Source organism: Fusarium flagelliforme (genome assembly GCF_020744385.1).
Source record: "Fusarium flagelliforme strain FIESC 12 MPI-CAGE-AA-0113 chromosome Unknown B0J16scaffold_3, whole genome shotgun sequence".
NCBI lineage: Eukaryota > Fungi > Ascomycota > Sordariomycetes > Hypocreales > Nectriaceae > Fusarium > Fusarium flagelliforme.
In genome coordinates this window covers 2,791,819-2,814,441 of record NW_025763505.1, presented here as the reverse complement: position 1 = coordinate 2,814,441, position 22,623 = coordinate 2,791,819, and the positions used below count along the sequence as shown (strand labels likewise).

At 49.4% G+C, this 22,623-nt stretch overlaps 7 protein-coding genes across 7 annotated transcripts; 4 read left to right on the top strand and 3 right to left on the bottom strand.

The window, feature by feature from the left end:
* Positions 1–70: 70 nt before the first annotated feature.
* Positions 71–658, bottom strand: B0J16DRAFT_318526 (uncharacterized protein; the record flags this gene model as incomplete). Its single annotated transcript, XM_046125458.1, has 1 exon — positions 71–658. One exon carries the CDS (start codon positions 656–658, stop codon positions 71–73), a length of 588 nt encoding a protein of 195 aa, XP_045984794.1.
* Positions 659–986: 328 nt separating this feature from the next.
* Positions 987–1,919, top strand: B0J16DRAFT_338276 (uncharacterized protein). The gene has a single exon (XM_046127434.1). It carries the CDS (start codon positions 1,447–1,449, stop codon positions 1,711–1,713), a length of 267 nt encoding a protein of 88 aa, XP_045984793.1. The 5' UTR covers positions 987–1,446; the 3' UTR covers positions 1,714–1,919.
* Positions 1,920–2,125: 206 nt separating this feature from the next.
* B0J16DRAFT_338272 (FYVE zinc finger-domain-containing protein) lies at positions 2,126–4,842 on the top strand. The gene is made up of 4 exons (XM_046127433.1): positions 2,126–2,305; positions 2,414–3,517; positions 3,567–3,963; positions 4,017–4,842. Exons 2-4 carry the CDS (start codon positions 2,613–2,615, stop codon positions 4,569–4,571), a joined length of 1,857 nt encoding a protein of 618 aa, XP_045984792.1. The 5' UTR covers positions 2,126–2,305; positions 2,414–2,612; the 3' UTR covers positions 4,572–4,842.
* Positions 4,843–8,006, bottom strand: B0J16DRAFT_338268 (P-loop containing nucleoside triphosphate hydrolase protein). Its single transcript, XM_046127432.1, has 3 exons — positions 7,558–8,006; positions 5,100–7,500; positions 4,843–5,033 (listed from the first exon to the last, which is right to left on the bottom strand). Exons 1-2 carry the CDS (start codon positions 7,597–7,599, stop codon positions 5,308–5,310), a joined length of 2,235 nt encoding a protein of 744 aa, XP_045984791.1. The 5' UTR covers positions 7,600–8,006; the 3' UTR covers positions 4,843–5,033; positions 5,100–5,307.
* A 1,609-nt stretch (positions 8,007–9,615) lies between these two features.
* B0J16DRAFT_302493 (C2 domain-containing protein) lies at positions 9,616–15,054 on the top strand. Its single transcript, XM_046124634.1, has 4 exons — positions 9,616–10,289; positions 10,345–10,654; positions 10,705–13,334; positions 13,389–15,054. The coding sequence occupies exons 1-4, from the start codon at positions 10,098–10,100 to the stop codon at positions 14,706–14,708; spliced, it is 4,452 nt and encodes a 1,483-aa protein (XP_045984790.1). The 5' UTR covers positions 9,616–10,097; the 3' UTR covers positions 14,709–15,054.
* A 241-nt stretch (positions 15,055–15,295) lies between these two features.
* B0J16DRAFT_302491 (nucleophile aminohydrolase) lies at positions 15,296–16,475 on the top strand (the record flags this gene model as incomplete). The annotated part of the gene is made up of 2 exons (XM_046124633.1): positions 15,296–15,672; positions 15,756–16,475. Exons 1-2 carry the CDS (start codon positions 15,544–15,546, stop codon positions 16,473–16,475), a joined length of 849 nt encoding a protein of 282 aa, XP_045984789.1. The 5' UTR covers positions 15,296–15,543.
* A 287-nt stretch (positions 16,476–16,762) lies between these two features.
* On the bottom strand, positions 16,763–21,471 carry B0J16DRAFT_265703 (glycoprotease family-domain-containing protein; the record flags this gene model as incomplete). The annotated part of the gene is made up of 2 exons (XM_046123405.1): positions 16,763–18,050; positions 18,458–21,471. The coding sequence occupies 2 exons, from the start codon at positions 21,469–21,471 to the stop codon at positions 16,763–16,765; spliced, it is 4,302 nt and encodes a 1,433-aa protein (XP_045984788.1).
* Positions 21,472–22,623: the final 1,152 nt, after the last annotated feature.

The window sequence follows — 22,623 nt, the reverse complement described above, 5'->3', positions numbered from 1 at the left end:
TAATGCATACAGTAGCGTCTTTTTCTCTGCCATTCTCCCATTGTTTCGGGTTAGTCGGGCGAAGTGGTCTTTAAACGAACGCAACGTGAGGTTCAGCAATGATAATGTTCATTGCCAAGAATTCAACACTTAGGGCACTGTCCACTGGCGTCTCTCCAGATGCATTTGGGATTGTAAACGGCTCGTCCAGACGACGCACAAACTTTACCCAAGATGGCTGTTGTTTGAGAACTACCTCCTGAGAACGGAGCTTTGCCTTTGTGTCTGTATCGATAATCGCGGGGCATCCTCGTGACAGTCCTCTTTCGATGAGTCGATTGAAGGCCTTGACGAGATAGTGAGTGAGGATGGCGAGGATCGCGTAGCGGGCTGCGTCTGCATCTTCAGGGTCCGGTATTGACTCGACAGACCAAGTCGGCTGGTTGAAGAAGTATTCAATCTCGGAGCGAAGGCCAACAGTATACCCAACGACCAAGTATTCGTACATTCGATAGAGAGATGCATTGGGAGTTCTTCCCTTGGTGGACGCTGGTTTCCCATGGCGCTGGTATCGATGCTCAAGCAACCAAGTAGCACTTGGTGCATCATGTACGTTGGTCGGCGCACCGAAACAGCCCAAGTTCGTACAGGCAACGCGGAATGCCGAGAGTAATGACATGTTCAGCGTAACCTGAAAGATGTAAGTATAATCTATCAAGGAACCCAGCCTCAGTGCGTCAGAAGAACTGGCCCCCAAAAGCATAAGACACGAAATAATTCGGGCACTTTATGTTAGCTTAGACTAGCATACATGGTTGCAAGCCGTATTTGTGTAATGATTGGGATTTTAAGTTCTGTGTTGTTTAGACGGAACCCGAGTGAATCACAACATATGCATTGAACCTTCGAGTCGGCACGCGAGATTGATGATCAGAAACAAACACAAGGACGTCATCCAGTAAATCAATCATCGTATATGCAGTACGGATTTTGGTTTCAAGATTACCTATGTATCGGACTTGCGTATGTGAATTATTACTATAAAATGAGCCTCCGAGTTCTTATATGACAAAGAAACTCATTGATGAGACTGTAACTCTTGCCCATAATGAAGAACTTACCCATGCAGATATACTCAAGTCATTTTCTTTTATCATGGGCATATACATCTTCCTTATTTTGCCCAATTATGGCTGATCAACAGTTACCCAGCTCAAGGCGGTTCATCACTGGGCATAACCATGATGGCAAAGCCATATTCGACACTCAACTCGGCGATAAAATGCCCACGACCAACCTCACCAGTTACATCTTCCATCTCGGCTACGTCACTCAAGGTTTCCCAGTTGACTTCACAAGTGAAATGGATATCAAGACTATCAGAGTTACATCAAAACTCCACCAGGACTTGCTCTCCCTGGAGGATCAGTCCTTCGTTTCGTCCACTTTCCACCAGGCGAAGGTGACATGCATCGAACATTTAGTATAGACTACGGCATCGTGCTTGAGGGTGAAATGAAACTGGTGCTAGACTCAGGGGAGAGTCGCTTGATGAAGCAAGGGGATGTAGTAGTTCAGCGTGGAACAATCCATCAATGGGTTAATGTTGATACAGTGAAGTGGGCTCGGATGGTGTTTATTCTTCAGGCGAGCAAGCCAGTGACAGTGAATGGAGTTGAGCTTGGAGAAGAGTTGCCAGGTAGATTAGGTGATGAAGTGAGACCTTCTACCTAGAAGATACAGGGTAATATAACAGCAGAGAAAAGGGGGGTCTTTCTGGGGTAATTACAGTATGTACAATGCTAAATACCTGGTCAAGAAAAGAAATTAGATTGATTAACACTGACCAGGCGTCGATAAAGGGTCCAGTCCCTGATAGATCGCTATCAACATTAAAGTGTCCACATGATAAGCAACTCTTTAGCGTGGGTATGACCAAGTGAGGTTTAGTTAAAGAGGTTGAGGGTGATACTGTATCAGCAAGGGTTGATCGCGTGGGCGAAGTAGCGCCTCCACTTTAAGGTTGTCTTCGGGCAGCCCCTCAGTCTAGGCTAGGTCGGGTACCTTCTGCTACTGCTACTGCTACCCTCAAACACTTGTCCCAGCCCAGTCAAGCCCCCCAAGCCCAGGGCCCTTGGAGGTTCTCCAAAGTCCAAACTCAACTCGGAACAGTCAAGCTTCCATATCATTTCACGACTTGATAATTATTGTATTATTTCCGTCTGACTCAACATCATCTACAAGAGATCCTCCCATTTACTATACGACCCTTAGTCACCTGCTTCGCCACTCAGAGGCTCTTACAGTCCTCTCTATTCATACATAGGTACATTACCTACTGCTGCATCTTCCCTCAATACCTATCCTGGCTATCATGCATCATGCGAGCGAGTCAATCTTTAACCAACCAACCATTTTCTAATCGCATTTGCAGACACAGGAAATAAACTAGTCTAAACTGCAACCTACCATCAAACTCCGCATCTGACCCTTCGAATCCTTCCTTTTCCTGCACCTTCGATCTTCCCCAAACGAGGAAACCGCAATCATACACGACAATCCATGTTGCCTTAAAGAAACTGCGCAGCTGCACAACTACTCCTTTTACAACAGCCAAGTCCTGATGAGCTACTATGACCAGCCCTTCGGGAGCTTCAGGCCATATAGGCTCTGAACTTACAAGAGACTTCAGCGCTCCCATGTCAAGCAACAACCAGAGCCCACGTTCGATGAACAGCGACGACAGCCAACACGAGCACGATCAGAATAATCTGGACCAGAACACCGACCAAGAAGCGATTTGCCAGTGGCGAACATCTCGGTTCTACCACCAAGAATGCTCGCGATATTTCGACTGTCCATCTCATACCATAGAGCGGAGTCTGTCAGAGGCTGGCGAGGCAGATCAAGAATCCATCGATAGCTCCCACTCGCCCGAGATATCTCGCCCTGATAACGCCCAAGGACTGGCCGACGAACCGACATCTCGCTTTACAGAACAAGAGCTTGCGCAAGTGGAAAATGACATGGATGACCCTCAAATTACCCCTGCCGACGATACGGACGACGATAGAGACGCCACATCCGCCACGAGCGACCCCTCGACGAACGCAGAAGATACAGGCACCGTAGTTGCTCAGCAGCCAGAACATGGTCCGAATGCCCAGCAGAATACCCAACATAATATAGAGACCAACGAAACAGAGAGCAGCTCGCAGAACAGGCGGTCTGAGCAACATGAAACTCCAAACCCTTCTTCCGAGCATTCAGAGCATAGGCATAGACCCAGCCAAAGTACAGGCGTGACAAATACACAAACAACGCAACGAACATATGCCACTCCGTCCCGCGAAAGGATGGATGCGCCTTTGCCATCGCTTCGACCTCTGGAAGATGCTCTGCCTCCCCTTCCACGATCTGCTCGACAGTCGGTATCTTCAGACTCACAACGGCCTAGATGGCAACCAGATAACGAGGTGACATATTGTCCCATCTGCCATACTCAGTTTAGCTTCTTTGTGCGCAAACATCACTGCAGGTAAGTCGAACGCTCCAAGAGTCTCTTGTCAGTGTACTTACTGTATTAGGAAATGCGGAAGAGTTGTTTGCAACTCCTGCTCGCCGCACAGGATCATAATTCCGCACCAGTATATTGTTCGACCACCAGGTTCTGAAGCAGCCATGCATCAGTCTCTGCTTATCGACGGACTTGGAGCCGGATACTTCGACGTGAATGATATGTCGGGAGGCGAACGAGTGAGGCTTTGTAATCCATGTGTCCCAGACCCGAATACCGCGCCACCTCAGAGCCCTGGGCCACAGGCTACTCTTTCACCACGAGCTCCTCATCAAAGATCGCGAAGTAGTATTGGCGATGCTTATGGGACATTGCAGCCGTCGAATAGACATGGCGCAGTATTTGCTCCGGGTACTACCGGCGACCCATATCGATATCTCTCTCCAAGAATGAGAAGCGTCACAATGGTATTTGGCCTTTACCCCCTTTGTTCGTGTCAGCTACTAACAGTTTAATCCAGGGCTCTGCCTCATCTGGCTCCTCTCCAGGTCCCTCTCACAGAAGACGTAGCGGAGCACACCAGACACCCATCGAGCGTTTCCTTTCAAGTGCTCAGGCGGCTTCTCCATCATCATACCCAGAGCGATATAGCTCACTAGGAGAGTCATCGTCGAGGCAGCGTGCACTGCCACCGACTCCTCAGATTGCCGAGGAAGATGAATGTCCCATTTGCCATCGCGAGTTACCATCTCAGAGTCTTCCCAACGCTGAAGCTCTTCGCGAGTCTCACATCACTACATGTATTCAGACGCACAGCACGTACGGTACACCCCGCGGCGGGGAAGGTGGAGCACCGGTTGCCCCTCGTCGGACAGGCATGTATACATACGTAGCCACAGAGAAGGACTGCATCGACGACGCGGAGTGTACCATTTGTCTAGAGGAGTTTACAGTTGGAGTTCCTATGGCACGTTTGGAGTGTTTGTGTCGCTTTCACCGAGCATGCATCTCATCATGGTTCGTCAAGCATCCAGGACGATGCCCTGTTCACCAGCATGATGGCTTTGGATATTAGAATCAAGCAAGTGTTTGATGGTTTAGAGATCACCGGTCGACGAAGGAATTTATTGCATATGGGAATCGGCGTAATGGATCTTGGGCTTGGTTGATGTCAGCGTTTCTCATGCTGTTTAGAGTTGAGCCACTGTGCCTTCATTCGTTGCAAGAGTCAGGAATTGGGAGTTGGAAATAAATCTTTTGACAGCCGATACAGAAAGGATGATTGAGTTCACTATGGAATGAGAACAACAACACCCTCGTCATGGTATAAATAAACCGAATAAGCTTTTGAATATCTTGTTTTGGAGTCGTGTTTCTTGTTATCACCGCCGCCTGAGGTTGCATGCATCGGTGGTCCCGGTAGTATCCCTGTCCTTGTCGAACTACATGACATGACCCAGACCCAGCCCGAGAGGTGTCAGTTTGGAAGGATGCTAGGGTTGTTCTTCTCTTACTGCGTCTCAAGTATCAGAAACCGGTAAGCTGTCACTCAACCCCAAAGTAGAGTATCTTCGAAGATCAAGATCGCTCATTTGCCTCTTAGACACATATTGATTTTCTAAAACAATTGTGTTCTATGGCCATATCTAGTTGATGCATCCTGAGAAAGTCTTCCTGCTTCAAAACCGCCCAGTAAGAGCAAGAGCTTTGTCCAAATTTATATAAAGAACGCTATCCAGCATAGCATTCATGACAAACTCAGCGAGCGTCAAATTGCCCCCAAGCGTCTAGCTCGTAAATCGATATCGTAATCATCCCTCGTCTTCACTACCACTCAATCTCATCACTTTTTGTGTGGTCTCTGTGCAACGCTCGATAAACTCCTCGTATGAAACCTCACCTGCAGCCGTGTACCGTAGTCTAAGAACATCTATAATCAGCTTTCTCAAACCAGGCCGTCCATGTCTTGGTGTGATCTCGCGCTTGTCTCCATCTCGCACATTGTATAATATGATACGCGGTAATTCCCCAGATTTCGAACCCGACAAGTATGCATATACACAAGCCTGAACGATGTGTTCGTTGGTTAGCTCTGACACAAACTTGATTTCCCATATTGTTTTGTCACTCGTGCCTTCGTTCTTAACGGGGTAAGATGCAACAATATCTGCTCGGCCCAACAGATCGGTTGTCTCACGACCAACTTTAAATCTTTGCGACATTTCAACCTCAAACTCCAGACTTGTAGCAGGATCTGCCAACTCGTTGCCAAGTCGACGTCTAGCAAGCTCAAGGTCTTCATGCCTGATCCAATCAAACTTGTGGTGTTCCATTTGTATCACGCGTGGTCGATAGCCGGATAGGTTGGCTTCATACTCGCAAGCGTGACGGCAAAGCCAAGGAGCCAATTGTTGAGGAACTATAGGCATATTCTTGTTGATCTCCTTTTGGTCGACATCTAACGACTTCAAAGTGCCTGAAGTTTCAAGCTCCAAGGAGGCGGCAATGGCAAGACCATTTATGTCGCTTACGGATTCGAAGAATCCCTTTTGCGTGTCCGAGGCAACCACATTTTGTATGTTGATGCGTTCACGGCCTGGCAGACGTGGCGAAGTCCGTTTAACATGCAGACAACGCCTGACTACTCTATCAAGGGCGTCTCCCTGTATGTAACGAGTCATATCACGAACACCGCAGGTCTGTGGGAGGAGAAGTCCAAGTTGTAGAGGTCGACCAGGCAGGCCAGGTGGCGGAATTTCTGTTTTCCTGCCTGTCATATTTATGACTTCAGCCGTATCGTACAGAGCATCAACAGAAACACAAGGCATCATGCTATTCTTGTCATGATGAAGCAAGACAAGCTGGTTCAAAGCGCGTGTCAGAGCCACGAAAGCTTCATTCGGACATGTATCATCTGGCTGATCGCGACCTAAGAACTTGAAATAAGTAGAGTCCATACCGAGGAGTATTACCAATTCACGCTCGCGACCTTTGAACTGGTGAATAGTGGATATGCACATCTTTCCATGGATCACCTGATCATCAAGAGGTGCATCGTCGTTGGTAGGCACAGATATAGGAATGCGATACACCTCAGCCAGCCTATTTGTCAGTCCTTGCAACGGGCCTTTTGTGCGGATTGAAGGTGCTATGATGACGGAATTCTGCGGTCCATAGCGGTTGATCAGATGCGACAGCTTTTCAGCCAATGCATTACTGTCCCAGAGGTCGCACCTTAAGACAATGGGCTTTGGGCCACGCTTTGAGCTCGAGATATATTGCTCTCCGCCCAGCCAAGCATGGTTTATGAACTGCACTGTCGGCATGGGCAATCGGAAGCTCTTCCCGAGCTGAACCTCAGTAAAAGGGTATGGACTTGTGGGGCCTAGCAGTTGAGGAGCCATAGTCAGATATCGAGAATCAGCATTGCGAAAACGATATAAAGATTGACGTTCGTCGCCAAGTACGACAATGCGTGCAGGCTGCCCTTCTTTTGCGATGCTGTTAGATCGAAGAAAGCACGCAACTAGCCAAAAGGTCTCTGGATTACAGTCCTGAAACTCATCCAGGACAATGATGTCAAAGGGCGTAGAAGTCCACACAGGAAGTTTGCCGTCACGTTCGACCTTTCGTAATAGTCTGATGAGTTCCTCATCGCTTGGAACAACTCTTTTTAAAAGCTTTCCGGCCATGCCGTGAAAAGTGAAGACATGACTGTTGTGATATTTTTTCAGACGACCAAAGGTTTCAATTTGGAGTCTCTTGGAGAAGAGAATGCTGCCAATTTGTTTGTCAGGATGAGCCGCCGCAATGGCTTCTATCGTGGCTGTTTTACCAGATCCAGGCCTTGCCGATACCACGATATTCTGATCAGCACAAAGTTTCGCGATCTTTAGTTGTTGTGCTGAGGGCACGAAAGCAGACTTGTTGCTAGTCGACGGAAGTAGTAATTGACGACACTCTGTAAAATGTCGAAGAGTCTTGAGTATAAGAAATAAACGGATCTGATATGCTTGTTAGTAAAAGTACTCTGTCGCATTACAAAAACCATCGTCGTTTACCGGTAGCGGTCGGCGCTTGGCCGAGAGCCACAGCCGTATCATGTTGGCTCACGCATGAGAAAATATGGATGACATTTCCATGTTTATTCACAGCGAAAGGATCTATTGGGAAGCCATCAACAGATAATGATTTGATGTAAATACAGAAAAGACTTGGAAGATCGGCAAGGCTAGATATTTTCAGAGGTATCCGCACGGATTCTGAGACTGGGCGAGATGATTCATGATGCATTTGTGATTGTTGTTGCTGTAAGTTTAGAGGAGAAGGAATATTGTAGGGCCGTTCTTTACCGGACTGTTGCTTCCCTCAGCAAATGGACTTTTAAAACCTCCAAACATTTCCAGACATCAAAACATCCGTAATTTGTTGATGTTTCATAACCGCAAACGTGACGACTTTCTCTTTTCAACTTAAAAATTGGTTACTTGTGCAACCGGGGAAAATGTGTAAGATGACTTATTAGGCACCTAGTCAACCCAATAAGAAGGTGGACAACAAATAAAACACGGCATTTCCATTTCCATTAGGATCCTCTTGACTTGGCTTAGGTGGTCCGCGTTTAGTGTTCAGGTCAACTAGTGTGGCTGTGCATTCAAAATGGAGATGCAGCTGATGGAGAAAAGGGAAGGCGGGCTAGAAATGCAAAGTGATAAGCCGTGGAACATGGGCAATACTCAGCTCAGTCAGTAGAGCGACAGGTACAGACAGACGAGATTGTACGCACAAGATTCGATGTTGATTAAAGCTATAGAAGGTCACCTGAGCCACAAAGTTGTACCAGCAAAGAGTTTCATCCTGCCACATTTCATTGTACTGTACTGTAACAAAAGGGAAGTTATCACGACAGGAGAGGGGACCACACAGGCTGAGAAGTCTATTCTTGCGAGCTACGTAACCTCAGCGGTGCCAGCGATCAAAGGAACAGGGGTTCTTTGAAGCTAAACTAGAACGAGACGCCTTTCCTCGATCTTGGAAGCCTTGGATCCAGGCTCGGTTCCCTAACCCCTGTCGCCCTGAGGAAGCTAGGGAGTAGCAGTAGGTGCCGTCACATTCACAAGCAAAACCGAGTTCTGGGCTCCCCCCGGACCCGACACGGTTACCCTTTCATCGATTACGTAGGTCGTGCTCTGTTGCTCAGCGCTGCAGGGGTCGGACTTCTTCTGGTCAGTCTAGCCACAGTAGGCAGGGAGCTCTATGTTACCGGTAAGATGCTTGACAGCGGAAAGAGAGGGAATTTAACTTGTCGGTATGGTGTGACTTGATTGCTGTAAATAAATGTCTCTTTTCCAATTCCTTGGTATTAAGCGGCAGCGAGACTGTATCTGGGTAGACTGGTCGGCTCATACTGCCAGAGTGAACCAACGGTCAAATCATGTACTGTACAATACTCTGTACACCAGAGCTGAATATGGAGTTTAGGTGACACAACACAAGCAAGTGCAAGAATTGAATAGAGTCCAAGGAGAAGAATGTTTCAGATTGTCGCTCACTCCCCAGTTATTTACTGAGGCCAAATACCATTCCTCCATTCACTGATTGTTTATCGTATAATTTACAGTGATAGGTGATCCACTCTGCCGCGCTTTCTCGGCCCGCAATTGCAACTTCTTCTTCCTCAGTGGAGAACAGTAGGTACCTCCACTGTAACTCATAGGCTGATCCGATCACTGTCTTAAAGTTTGTACTTACCGATATGGACCTCCATATTCAGGTCCCAGGTCCATCCTGATAATGATCGGACGGGCTTCAATTTCCCTTGCTGAGCCACAAATTAGCTCCCTCCCACTAGCGAAAGTGACTTGAATGCTACCAGTTCTAAGCGACATGAAGCTGTGTTCATAAAAGTATCCAACACGTACTCTTTTATCCGCGTCCTGTGCGTCGTCGATCAATATTCAGCGCAAGTCACTTCAAGCTTGGAATAAGGTCTACCAAGGTGTTCGTTCCTTGGACCGAATACTTAGGGTGCAGCTGCAGGTAGGTTGCACCAACCTTAGTAACTTACAGCACAATATCCGGACCTACCTACAGCCTAGACCTGACCTGACCTGACCTGACTTGGGTCCTCCATGTCTTGTCTCTGTCAACTTGCTTGTGCCAGGTTTCCTCCACCTCCCATCCCAATCCCTTTGGCTTGGCTACATCCTTTTCACCCTCTTTTCTATTTACCCCCTCCTTCATTCTCTCTCTCTTCTCTATTTCCTTTCCTCTTCTAATTAACCTCTCACTGCCCTCAATCTGCTGGTCCCGCCAGCTTGGCACGTAAACGACCAAAGGCCAACCTAGCTCAGCTTATGTACAAGCTGCAAGCTATCCATAAGCTACTAAATACAAGCTACCAGGACATCGCAACCTTGCACGTACCACCTTGGTCGGCCACTGACCTCACGAGGGTCGTTTGAAATCGATTTCGTTACCTGAATGCTTCGCGACGGTTCTTTGAGTTCGAATTGCGCCAATTGACGACTGCGAATAATACAAACTTTCCATAGTAACACGTTCCAGCGGCAACCGCAGCAACGCTGCTCGAAACAACACCATGTCAACCGCTAGAGAAGCCGAGGAGCTCAAGCAGCAGGGCGTTGTCGAAGCTGCTGCTAATCCCGAAACCAACGTCACCGCGGATGATGCTCAGAGAACCATTGTCCAGGCGTCTCGAAATGCTGGTGTCGCTGCTTTCACCTTCGACCCGGATGCCAGCCCAGAACAGAAGAAAGCTCAAGCCAAAGCTGTATGCCCCTCCTTCCTTCTGTTCCCGACCTCAAACTAACGTCACTCTTGCGCAGGCCATCCCTCCCGAGCTTCAACAAAGCAGACGGCCCAAGGGCGCTGCTATTATCACCGACGTCGACGACGGCACCGGTCCTGACGAAGATCTACCAGAACCCAGCAAGGACGGAGTCTTGGACGTTGCTCGCGACGAACAAGGAAAACCACTTGCAGACGGTGTTGATCCTGAAGCCGACGAAGTACCATACTCAAGAACAGGATGGGCTCCGCGACTGGGATGGCCCGAGGATGATGCGACTGCGCAGGAGAGTCTGCTTGATCACGAAACTTGGGTAGAGTCGAAGCTTCCGGATACTTTGTATGGTGGTAGGTACCCACTCCAGAAATAAGCGCACGAGAGTTACTGACACAGCTAGATTGGTATCATAATACCGGAGTGATCATATTCGCATGTATTACTTCCTGGCTTGTCGCTGTCTTTGGCGGCGGACTGGGCTGGGTCATCATCGTCATGGGCTTCTGTTCTACTTACTACCGCACATCGCTACGAAGAGTGCGACGCAACTTTCGAGACGACATCACTCGCGAGATGGCTCTGAAGAGGCTGGAAAACGACAACGAATCTCTCGAGTGGATCAACTCCTTCATGGTCAAGTTCTGGCCCATCTACCAGCCAGTTCTTGCTCAGACCATTATCAACTCTGTCGATCAAGTCCTGAGTTCTGCTACCCCTTCATTCTTGGACAGTCTGAAGCTCAAGACCTTCACATTGGGTACCAAGCCACCTCGCATGGAGCACGTCAAGACTTATCCCAAGACGGAGGATGACATTGTCATGATGGACTGGAAATTCAGCTTCACTCCCAACGACACTGACGATATGACTTCCCGCCAGCTTAAAAGCAAGATCAACCCTAAAGTTGTGCTCGAAATCCGAATCGGCAAGGCCATGATCAGCAAGGGACTTGACGTTATTGTCGAGGATATGGCCTTCTCTGGCATTATGCGACTGAAGATCAAGCTGCAAATCCCTTTCCCTCATATCGACCGTATTGAGATGTGTTTCCTGGAACGACCGACCATCGACTACGTCTGCAAACCACTGGGTGGCGACAACTTCGGCTTCGATATCAATTTCATTCCTGGTCTGGAGGGATTTATTCAAGAGCAAATCCACGGTAACTTGGCTCCGATGATGTATGCGCCCAAGGTATTTCCAATTGAGGTCGCCAAGATGCTGGCTGGTTCTCCTGTCGACCAGGCTATCGGTGTCATTGCGGTGACTCTTCACGGTGCACAGGGCTTGAAGAATAGTGACAACTTCGGCAACACTGTTGATCCTTATGCATCTTTGAGTTTGAATCGTCGTCAAGAGCTGGCCCGAACAAAGGTCGTACACGACAACTCCAATCCCAGATGGAACGAGACACACTACATCATTGTCACGTCTTTCAACGACTCCTTGGATATGCAAATTTTCGACCACAACGACTTTCGAAAGTCGAAGGAACTGGGTGTTGCCTCTTTTCAACTTGAGAGTCTTGAGGAGCTCAATGTCCACGAGAACCAGCGATTGGAGGTCATTTCTGATGGCAAGGCTCGCGGCGTTGTTTCCTGTGACATTAGATTCTTCCCCGTGCTTGAGACCGTCAAAAACGCCGAGGGACAAGACGAGCCACCACCTCCTTCCAACCAGGGTATTCTCCGATTTACCGTGGAGCAAGCCAAGGATTTGGACGGTACCAAGAGTCTTGTAGGATCTCTCAACCCTTACGCGGTCATGTTTTTGAACGGTAAGGAAGTGCACCAAACCAAGAAGCTGAAGCGTACCAACAACCCCATCTGGGATAATGGTTCCAAGGAGATCCTCATTACGGACCGAAAGAAGGCCAAGCTTGGCCTCACGATCAAGGACGACCGTGATCTTGCCGGCGACCAAGTTGTTGGAAAATACCAGATTAAGCTCGACGAAATGCTCGAGTGCATGGAGCAAGGCAAGGAGTGGTACAACCTGCACGGTGCACAAACGGGTCGTGTTAAGATGATGGCACAGTGGAGGCCAGTTTCCATCTCCGGTGTAGCGAGCACTGGCGGCTACGTGACCCCTATCGGTGTTCTGCGTCTTCATTTCAAGAAAGCTACTGATCTTCGAAACTTCGAGGCATTCGGCAAGTCGGATCCTTACACTCGAATTCTACTCTCTGGCATCGAAAAGGCACGAACTGTCACTTTCCGAAACGATCTCAACCCTGAGTGGGACGAAGTTCTCTACGTGCCCATTCACTCTGCTCGCGACAGACTTGCCTTGGAAGTCATGGACACGGAAAAGGTTGGAAAAGACCGAAGTCTGGGACTGGTTGAGCTCTTCGCTGCCGACTATGTTGCTCAGGACGAAACTGGCGAGTATTTAGTCAATGACAGGAAACAGCTGCGCGAGGATGGCCTCCGTCTGCACGGCAAAGGTATCGCCAAGGGAGTTCTACATTACACGGTTGCCTTTTACCCCTGCCTCAATGTCGCTGATCCCGATGACGAGGAGGAAGAAGAGAAGGAGAAAGAGGGAGAAGCTGAGAAGGACAAAGATTCTTCCTCCGGAGAGGAACCATCTCCTGTGCAGAGATCTAGCGAGGCCGGCAAGTTCAGCGCTAGTTTGGATAAGCCCAAGGAGAATTACTTGGAACCCCCTACACCTACAACAGCTGGCCGTCCCTCAATCGACATGCCCAAGGGTCCTCGCAAAATCAGACTCACCCCCGAAGAGCTTCTCAAGCACGAAAGTGGTTTGCTCATCTTCCGACTCATGGAGGCAGAAATGCCCGACAGCCATAGCCACTTGGAGATTCTTGTGGATGACATGGCATACCCATCTTATATCTCTTCAACTGCTCGCAGCAAACATCACAAGTTTGAAGAGATTGGAGACTGTTTCATCCGCGAACTCGACTTTTCTCGACTTACTCTTCGGGCTCGCAGAAAGGGTGATGACGACGACGACCTCCTAGCCTCGCTCGCCGGCAACACCTTGGAAACACTCAAGCAATGCTTGGTAAGATTCAATTAAAGGTTACGATGCAGGTCATGATAACTAACATTTAAGCAGAACAATCCGACAACTCTGAAGCTCAAGAGCGAGGATGGGCGCCCTGCAAGTGTCAAGGTCAGCTTGAAGTATATCCCAGTCAAGATGCAGCTTGACCCAAGCGAAAGTATTAACAACATGGGAACACTTCGTGTTGATGTTCTTGATGCTGCCGATCTTCCTTCAGCCGATCGCAATGGCAAGAGTGATCCTTACTGCAAATTTGAGCTCAACGGCCAGGAAATTCACAAGACTAAGGTGGTGAAGAAGACATTGAACCCCACATGGAACGAATACTTTGAGGTCAATGTTCCTTCAAGGACTGCTGCACAGTTCAAGTTAACTGTGTGGGACTATGACTTTGCGGACAAGCCTGACTTTTTGGGTGCTGCCGATATCAATCTCGAGTCCCTGGATCCTTTTAGACCGTCAGAAACTAAGTATATCCTCGACGGCAAGTCAGGAAGCGTGCGCATCCGACTCCTGTTCCGACCCAGTTATGTCCAGCGAGCGCGTCAGGGCACGTCTACCTTTGGCGGTACGTTTGCGTCAGCTCCTGGACGTATCGTCACCGGTGTTGCTGGTGCGCCCATCAAGGGCGGTGCCGCTGTGGCGGGAGTCGTTGGCCACGGCGTTGGCAGGGGAGCCTCATTCCTCCGCCGCGGTATCTTCAGCAAGAAGGACAATAGCGACATCATCGAAGAGGATAATGAAGTTTTTGAGTCCCAAACACTAAGTCCTAATGGCAACGATGGCGCCAATGGTGGGCTACGCCGATCACCAGCTATAAACGAAGAAGGCAGCTCGACTGGTAGCCGTCCTCCTACCAGCAATGGCCATATTCGGTCGAAGAGTATCGGCCAGTCATCGACTCACAGCGCCAACCCAGGACCTCCTCCGAGCGGTACAGCTTCTTTTACTGTGGTTGAAGCATCAGGCTTCCCTCCTGCGTCTGATCTGTACGTCATTATCACGCAGATCAACCCCAAGGAGAAGACAGTGGGCAAGACCAAGCACTTCAAGTCCAATAGTGGACAGTGGACGTTTGGCGAGACGTTCAAGTTCCCATGTTCACCTGACGCACAGTTTAAGATTGAGGCCAAGGGTCAGCACACGTTTAGCAGCGATGATGACCTAGGCGAGCACATATACTTTGTTGACGAGTCAGGCTCCTCGGTTGGTAAGGAGCTGTCTGTGGGCAGCGGAACAGTGACACTCAAGAGCAGCTTTCAAGCCACTGAATCAAACCTAGTCCCAGACAGTCCTAAAGCTCACATGCGTCGAAGCTTCATGAGTAAGCGGGATGGTCGAACGAGCCGGGAGGTGACACCGAATCCTTAAACTAGCAGAGTTGGGGGACTCTTCAAAGGGGCAGTTTTCATTCCACGCGAGTCTCGAGATTGATACTCGTTATACTTGACGTTTCTTTTCCTTTGTCTTGGTTCGAATGAAAATCTGGGTAATATCTGAGTTGACATTGAAGACTGGGGTCATAGGTTCTTCCACGAACCGAGGAAAGGAAGATGGTTGATCAAGCGAAAAGGGTGGTAGTTATGAGAGTGTGATATCCTTAGTTTGTCGGTTTTCTTGGGCGTAAATTGGATGTGAGGGATTGAAACTGGAGAACTTGGCACGGAACCTAAGAAGCGATTAATGAATAAATTAAGTATTTGAAATCAAGTTTGCTGTTTGACTGCTTTCCTAAGCTCCTGAGAGTTCTTGTATATGATATTCTTTGGTGTTGAACGCTTAGGTAATGCCTGATAATCGAGGCAATCATTTGCAGCACAAGGCTACCCCACTAAACGTAGTAGAGGCGGACAGCGTCACTGGACATGGAATTAGGGAGGTACGTACCTCAATTGCAGTCTCCCGCCATTCCATCAGTTGACGCGCGCAATGGAAGCTGCCTGAGCCTCAGCTTCCTTGTCTAGAGCTACGCATTCCCACTTCCACCTTAACAGTCCATCATCCACCTTCCGACATCCACAACGCCAATCCTTATCACGATATAACGAAACAATCACGGATCGATAGTCTCGACGTTTATCGACTTCATCAAGGCTTCCTTTCGCCTTCTTAAAGTCACCGAAAGCTCTGGATCCGAGGCACAAGCTCCAGGGCCGATCATTACAAGTTGACAACTCCCGATTACTTTTTCTACGATAAAGCCAATATGGACTCTCTTGTCTCGAAATACAGCCGGCCGTCATACGAGCAGAACGAGCCTCTTGACGACCAGGATGAGCTGCTGAACTCTATGGGAGATCTCTCCATCAAGTTTGCCATGCCTCCCGTTGCCCAGGTTGGTTATTAAAACATGGAGCTATCTACACCACAGCTCTGCTCTCATCCATCGCCATCGAACTAACAATCTCTTGCTTACAGCCCTCGTCATGGCTCCGCGCTGCCACAGATGACCGATCCAACCCCAACTGTCCTATCAAGATCGCTCACGGAACCACCACTCTCGCCTTCCGCTTCCAGGGCGGTATCATCGTCGCGACCGACTCCCGAGCCACCGCCGGAAACTGGATCGCCTCGCAAACCGTCAAGAAGGTCATCGAGATCAACAGCGTTCTGCTAGGAACTATGGCTGGTGGTGCTGCAGACTGCCAGTACTGGCTCGCCTGGCTCGGCATGCAGTGCCGCCTCCACGAGCTCCGACACAAGCGCCGCATCAGCGTTGCCGCCGCTAGCAAGATCCTCGCCAACCTCGTCTACAGCTACAAGGGCATGGGCCTCAGCATGGGCACCATGTGTGCCGGTGTTACCAAGGAGGAGGGTCCCGCTCTTTACTACGTCGACAGCGATGGCACTCGCCTAGCAGGAAACCTCTTCTGTGTTGGATCTGGTCAGACATTCGCTTACGGTGTGCTCGACGCCGAGTACAAGTACGACCTGTCGGATGAGGAGGCTCTTGAGCTTGGAAAGCGAAGTATTCTGGCTGCCACTCACCGAGATGCCTACTCTGGTGGTTACATCAACCTGTACCACGTCAAGGAGGAGGGCTGGGTGAAGCACGGCTTTAACGACACTAACCCCATCTTCTGGAAGACCAAACTGGACAAGGGCGAGTTCACCAACGTGACAAGCGAGTTGGTTTAGAGGGATTAGTACTGGAAATAAAGATGTTCGCCCTACGATTAAAGCACACAGACAGACATAGCGTGGATGATAGAGGGGTACATGAAGCTCCATTCGATCCGTGTAATATGTACAATGGCTTTTCTCTTGAAGATAAGACAACCTGAACCTCAAGACTTGGTGATGATATTCATGTAAAGGAAAGAAGAAGAAAAGAATGTCAACAGCGTTCTCTGAAGTTTCCAACCCAAACACCGCATCACGTATTAATAGTACAGATATGCTCGAAATGTCCAATCGTTAATTGTTCAGTGTCTCTTCACCCAACCATCAACGCCCAATATCCCCTCCCCAATCTCAGGGTCCATGGGCCATTTTCCAATCCCCGTGATGTTCAGTTCAGATTCGTATCCAGCCTGAAACATTTCCATACCCGTCCAGGCTATCATGGCCGCGTTATCGGTACACAACTCCACAGGCGGCGCAACAATCTGCATTTTGTCGTAGCCTCTGACGGCCAACATGGACCGTAGAACGTGCATCAGGAATTTATTGCTTGCAACGCCACCTGCCACGACGAGGGTTTTGACAGCTCGTAGCTCGGGCTTGTCATCGAGAGCGATACATAATCGTCCTGCGAGGTGAGTGAAAGCTGCCATCATAGTATGTTGTGCCAGCGCACGACGTTCAGGTATGGACATAGAAGGGCGTAACGTTGCAAGTTCGTGTACGTGCGTGTAGATGCTGCTAAAAGAGAAAGCGAGCTTGCGAGTCTGTCGGAAAGGCGTGGGGATATTCCAGTCGTAGCCTGTGGCTGGGGGGTTCATCTCTGCGGAACGAGAAGCTGGTGGTGTAAAGACAGCTTCGTAGGCGGAAGTTGTATCGGTGTTGGGTGGAAAAGCAAAGGCTTCTAGGAGGCGACCGTACATGACATGCTCACTGGCATCAAATATCTCAGAAGGTAAGATATCACGGGCTGTCTGATCCAGAAGGTTTCCAATGGCAATATCGCCGCTCGTCGCGAGAATAGAATGTTCTGTGAGACCTGTCGAGTGAACGAGCTGAGTATGGCCCCCTGAAACCAGAAGAGATAGAAAGGGAAACTCTGGTCCTTCTTTAGACTCCTCTTCTTCTCCCATGTTCATCCCCAAAGCTCTCGCCAGTCGTGGAGTAAGAGCATGAGCCTGCATATGATGAACACCCACCAACGGTACGCCCCAAGCAACAGCCAGTCCCTTTGCCATATCCAATCCAATCCCCAAATTCGAACGCATTCCAGGTCCACGAGTAACAGAGACAAAGTCTGGAATCTGTTTTCTTACGCCACTAGCGTAGCAGATTCTCTTATCCTCTCCATCTTCTGCAGCTGGGAGAGCATCCAAAGCACGGTGAACAAGCGGTGCTAAAGCTGCACTGTGACCCTTCGCTGCTACAAGGGGATGTATTCCCTTGAAAGCGCGGTTATCCGAGGATATGCGCTCGTTGAAGAGAAGTTCTGTGGATTTTGGTGTATGGCGAAGGACAGCAACGCCTGTATCGTCACATGATGTTTCAATGGCGAGCGTTGTGAGAAGGCGACTACGTGGTGATAGGCACCTGAGGAGGGTTCTCCTGTGGCTGCATAGTGATAGAGGACGCATTTATGCGGGTTTGTGCAAGTTGAACGATCATATATAATCCATGAAATGAGGTGAAGTTGAAATTTAGAAGAGGCGGCCCCACTCTCCGGTTTAGACGATCGAAGCTCTCACCAGATATCATATGTATAAAAGTTGCTAGCCTAGGTGAATTTGATGCAGATACATATTACAATTATAGATCACTGAGGCGAATCATGTTGTTTAAAAACTTTTCAATTTTGATAGCTAGTAAATCATCATGCCTTTTGGCTGATGTGTTCCAAGACGCCGCTTCCAATGCTTCCATAGGCGATGCTGCATGCATCTCGTCATTAATCAGATTAGAAATAATAAACTCTTCATACCCAGTTCACCCACTGGCACTGGCATCCTCCGGTCCCGCCGTCGAATCCGCCAAACTTCTCATCTCCTCGAGATCTCTTGTTGATCCACTCACCCCCAGCTCCAATGTTGTTGACCAGCAGCTTGGGGTTCTCCACGTCAACCTTTTGCCTGTCATCGATAGGCCAAGCCCAGACAAACTTCTTTTCTGGGTCTCCTCCGTGTGTGTCCATGGTGACACTCACGGGATATGGCATCGTTCCTGGTCGAATGAGCTCCGTCGAACCGCCGTTGCTGCCCGTCTCCTTATAATCGATCAGTTTCGATGTGTTGGTGGCCAATTTGCGTGTCCAAATTTGAACGAGTAGACGTGTTTCAGCCCAAGTCGCTATGTAATCAGCCTCTGTCTCCCGGCAGCCGCCATCCTTATCCAGCGGGATATCACCATCTCTGGTGTCATTGAGAACCGTTTTGGACTTGAGAAAGATGGTCCGCTTGAAATAGGTGTAAAAGCCATAGTGCTCCGTTGCAAGACCGCGATCGTAGAGCCGCACTGGCTGTTGGACCGGCCGTGGGAGTAGTACAGCAGGCTTAGGGGCACCATCTTGTGTGAGATCCGGTGATGGAAGGATGTTGGGGAGGCTGACGTTCAAGTCTACCGCATTTTGTCTCTTGGTAAGATCTTTGCGCGCGTCCTCCTGAGCAGGATCTATCAGGCTGATGTAGAAGGGAGTTGCCTCGCCTGCTTTCTCGTCCGACTCGATGCCGTCTGTCGTGTTTCCTAGAAACCACATCTCCTTGAACTTCGGTGGATCAGGACTGGGCTTAAACTCAGGTGTCTGTCGTGCTCGAATGATGTCTCTTGCATGTGCAACGCTTCCCATACCTCGACGCGCCTTCACAGAAGGTGCATCTCCATTGGGAGTGTTCCAATTCTCCTGGGTGCTGTTATCCCACTGGATCTGCATCATAATGGTGGGCTGATTGGGTTTGTAAGGCTTCACGGAGTCATGCTGTTCCTTGGGTAAGGAGCAACTCCACATAGTGGAAGGGTCAGTGCAGCTACTTCTCTCCATGACATTGTCCGGTCCAACAATTGACAGGTCCCCTGTTGGCATAGGGGGAAAGTCAGTCAGGTTGACCCAAATCGATGGCGCTTCTTCAGAGTGCTTGGGTCGTGTCAGAACTACGCCCAGTGTGATCGCCAGGATTATGATGACAAGAAGAATCCCTAAGACGATCATCCAAACTCGGCGGCGTTGACGGCCTTCGCGTCCTGTTCGACCAAAGCAACCTCGCTTTGGGATACATCCCCTGCCTCTCCAGAAACCACCCGCACGGCGAGCGACAGACTCTTCTTTCTCGTTGCGACGTCTTTGACGCTCCGCTTTGGTCACAAACTCAGCATCTCCGTGCGAGTGCTCACGAGGCGCCGTACCAAGCGGACGCGTTGGAAGTGGCATCTGTGAGAGACGCAAGTTGTCTCGAGGGGCGGGCGTGAGTGGAATGTCAGTCATCTGATCGGCTCTCTGTGAGGACATAGTAGATGAGAGGCCAGGAGAAATAGGACCTGGAGATACTGGAGCTGGAACTGGAGACGGCGGGAACTGCTCTCGGAGTGGATGTCCGGGTGGGAATACAGCTCTGTATTTGATCGGGGCAGTCTCGCCCGTCTTCTCAGGGGGTGAGTATGCAGGCAGCTGTTCGCCAGCACTTTCATCCTCTGTTACAAGAATCCGGGGTTTCTCTGAGATCACAGTAGTTTCAGGAACTGGAGATGCTCTTGCAGTGGAGGGGCCAGACTCGCTTTCCAGTGTATGTTCGACACGAGGCGACGGTGTCCGGCGTGGTGTCGGTGCTTTGACGATTGGTGTTTGAAATGAACCAGGAATCAACTTCGGTGTAAGATACTCTCCGTGCGGGCTTTTAGTCTCCTGCTTGTTCCACCATTCATCCCCTCGAATGCTTCTGGGCGAGTCAGTGTACACTTTGGGGCTGGTAGTGAATGTCAGTCGGTTCTCCATAAAAGGAGTGACAACATGATGATCCCACCAGCCACGAGACCTGGAAGCAGCACTATCGGGGGTCAGTGTTGACAGCTTTCCCTTGGCTTGCTTGTGTGGGCTTGAAGTCCCATCTTCTTCGAACAGTGTGCACGGGGTGCCGCCATCAGACTCATCAGGAGTTCTGCCACCCAGTTCCAGGCTGATGAGCCTTTGATGAGCCGATTTCTTGAAGTTTGCTGGAACAGCCGGTACGGGAGGAACATTGCCAGCCGTGGTCGTACCGGGGGAGGGGAACTGTGAATATATACTGGAAGTATAGCGAATGGTACTGAAGGAGGACACGGTATCTGGGGTATCGGGTGACCATACAGACTTCTGTTGGGCTGGAGCTATAGGTGAAGCCGAAGCATTCGTAGGGTTCCAAGGAAGGTATGGTTGCGATGGGGGTTCAATGGGTGTTGGGGTGGCATCGTATCGGGAAGCAATGCTCGCCTCTTCAGATGAGAAAGCAAGACCAATGACAATGGGTCTATCATCTGGCGACAGCTTGTTGTCCGGGGTACGAGCTGATTGTGCTGGCCGAGCCGAGGGCTGGGGTGATGCAGTGGCCGGGCTCTGGTCTTTACCCTTCTTGAACCAGTTCCAATTTCCTACTGAGGCCGAAGTCGGTTCTCCTTCCAACGCCTTCAGAGCAGCGGCATCAACGAACTTTCCAGTACGTTCTACCGGTGTTGGCATGTAGTTTTGGCGCCGAAATGACGACATGTCGGTTATGAGCTTGATCCCGGCCTTTGCGTTCTGGGCCTTTTGTCTTTGTCGTGACTTGACCCGGTTGACCCTGGTAGCAGATGTTCTCGATGATCGTCGTGCCGCGGGCTTCGAGTGCCGAGCTGAGACATTTAGCGGAGCAGGAAAGATCTGCTCGCCGGCGTCGATAGGTGTGATGGGCTCATCGTCTTCCCAGTCCTCCCATTCATCTCGACGTCGAGGTTGAGTTTCCGAGTATGGTGGCGGGTGCACCGGTGCTTGTGGTTGAGTAGTGGTGGTCATTGTGTAGGTTCTGATGTATTAGATCAAAGTGATAGATGAATCAAAGTGAAAGAAAGAAAATAAGTGTAACAGCAACTAATAATCAAGCATATAGAGCTGCGCTGTGGGTGATGATGTATCTGGTCGTTTGTGATAGATGAAGAAAATGGTTTGTTTGGATGATGCAAGTTATGCTGGCTGAAAGAGATGCTCTTCTTGGGAATGATTAAGGAACGAACAGAAAGACAAGCATGGATTTCAGTTAAATGATTGTTGTTTGACAAAGGAAAGAAATCCGAACAATAGGATGTGACAATAGCTTATTCACTGCCCATGTCAACAAAGTCCAAGGAGATAGGAAGAATGAAAGATGAAAAGAAATGAATTGTAGGAGACAGAAAGAATAAAACTAGGAACAATAGACAGTTGAGTCAATAGCGAGGACGGCCGATAATACCGTACCACCAAAAGCATACTGCATATTGTTGTTGGTAGTGGATCTCATTGAAGGCAGGTATCTGTATCCGTAGGTAAATCCCAGCTGGATTGAGCAGAATCAAGGGCGCAAAGCCTCTTGATTGGCTTTACAGCCATGAGCCCGCATCTATTCGCTGCATGGCTAAATAAAGCATTCGAGGTCCAAACGTTGAACAATAGCTCATAGGCTGTCAGTCAAATGACTTGGCGCATCCTAAAGTGTGGAATAGCCGCCCTCAACCCAGGGTCCGAGGCTGTAATTGGTTGGTTCTAGGCGCCGACTCTCAAAGTGTGTGTGATTCGTAGGCCTTTGGATTGGCGACCGCGTCTGGAACCTGCAACTGCAACTGCAATGTCAACCCAGAACCAAATCAACAAGGTCTAGGGATATTGCTCTAAGCCGAGAGAAGGATCTGTTGTCTCTCGAGGAGACGCGGGAATGAAATCGATTGGGTCATGTCGCGATCAAGAGGCTATCCGGGTGAGAGTGTTCCGCTATCCGGCACCAGCTAGTTCGTCAACCAACACACGCCCTGAGCACAAGAGTATCGATTCTCTTTCTAGAAATACCACCACTCGGCCTGGCGTGAAGTGTTCGTTGGCTGATTGAGATGGAGGTTTGATGAAACCAAGCCACGTTTGATGATTTCACGTGGCTAGGTAGGCAGCAATTCGCGAGATGGAAATTGGTGCACT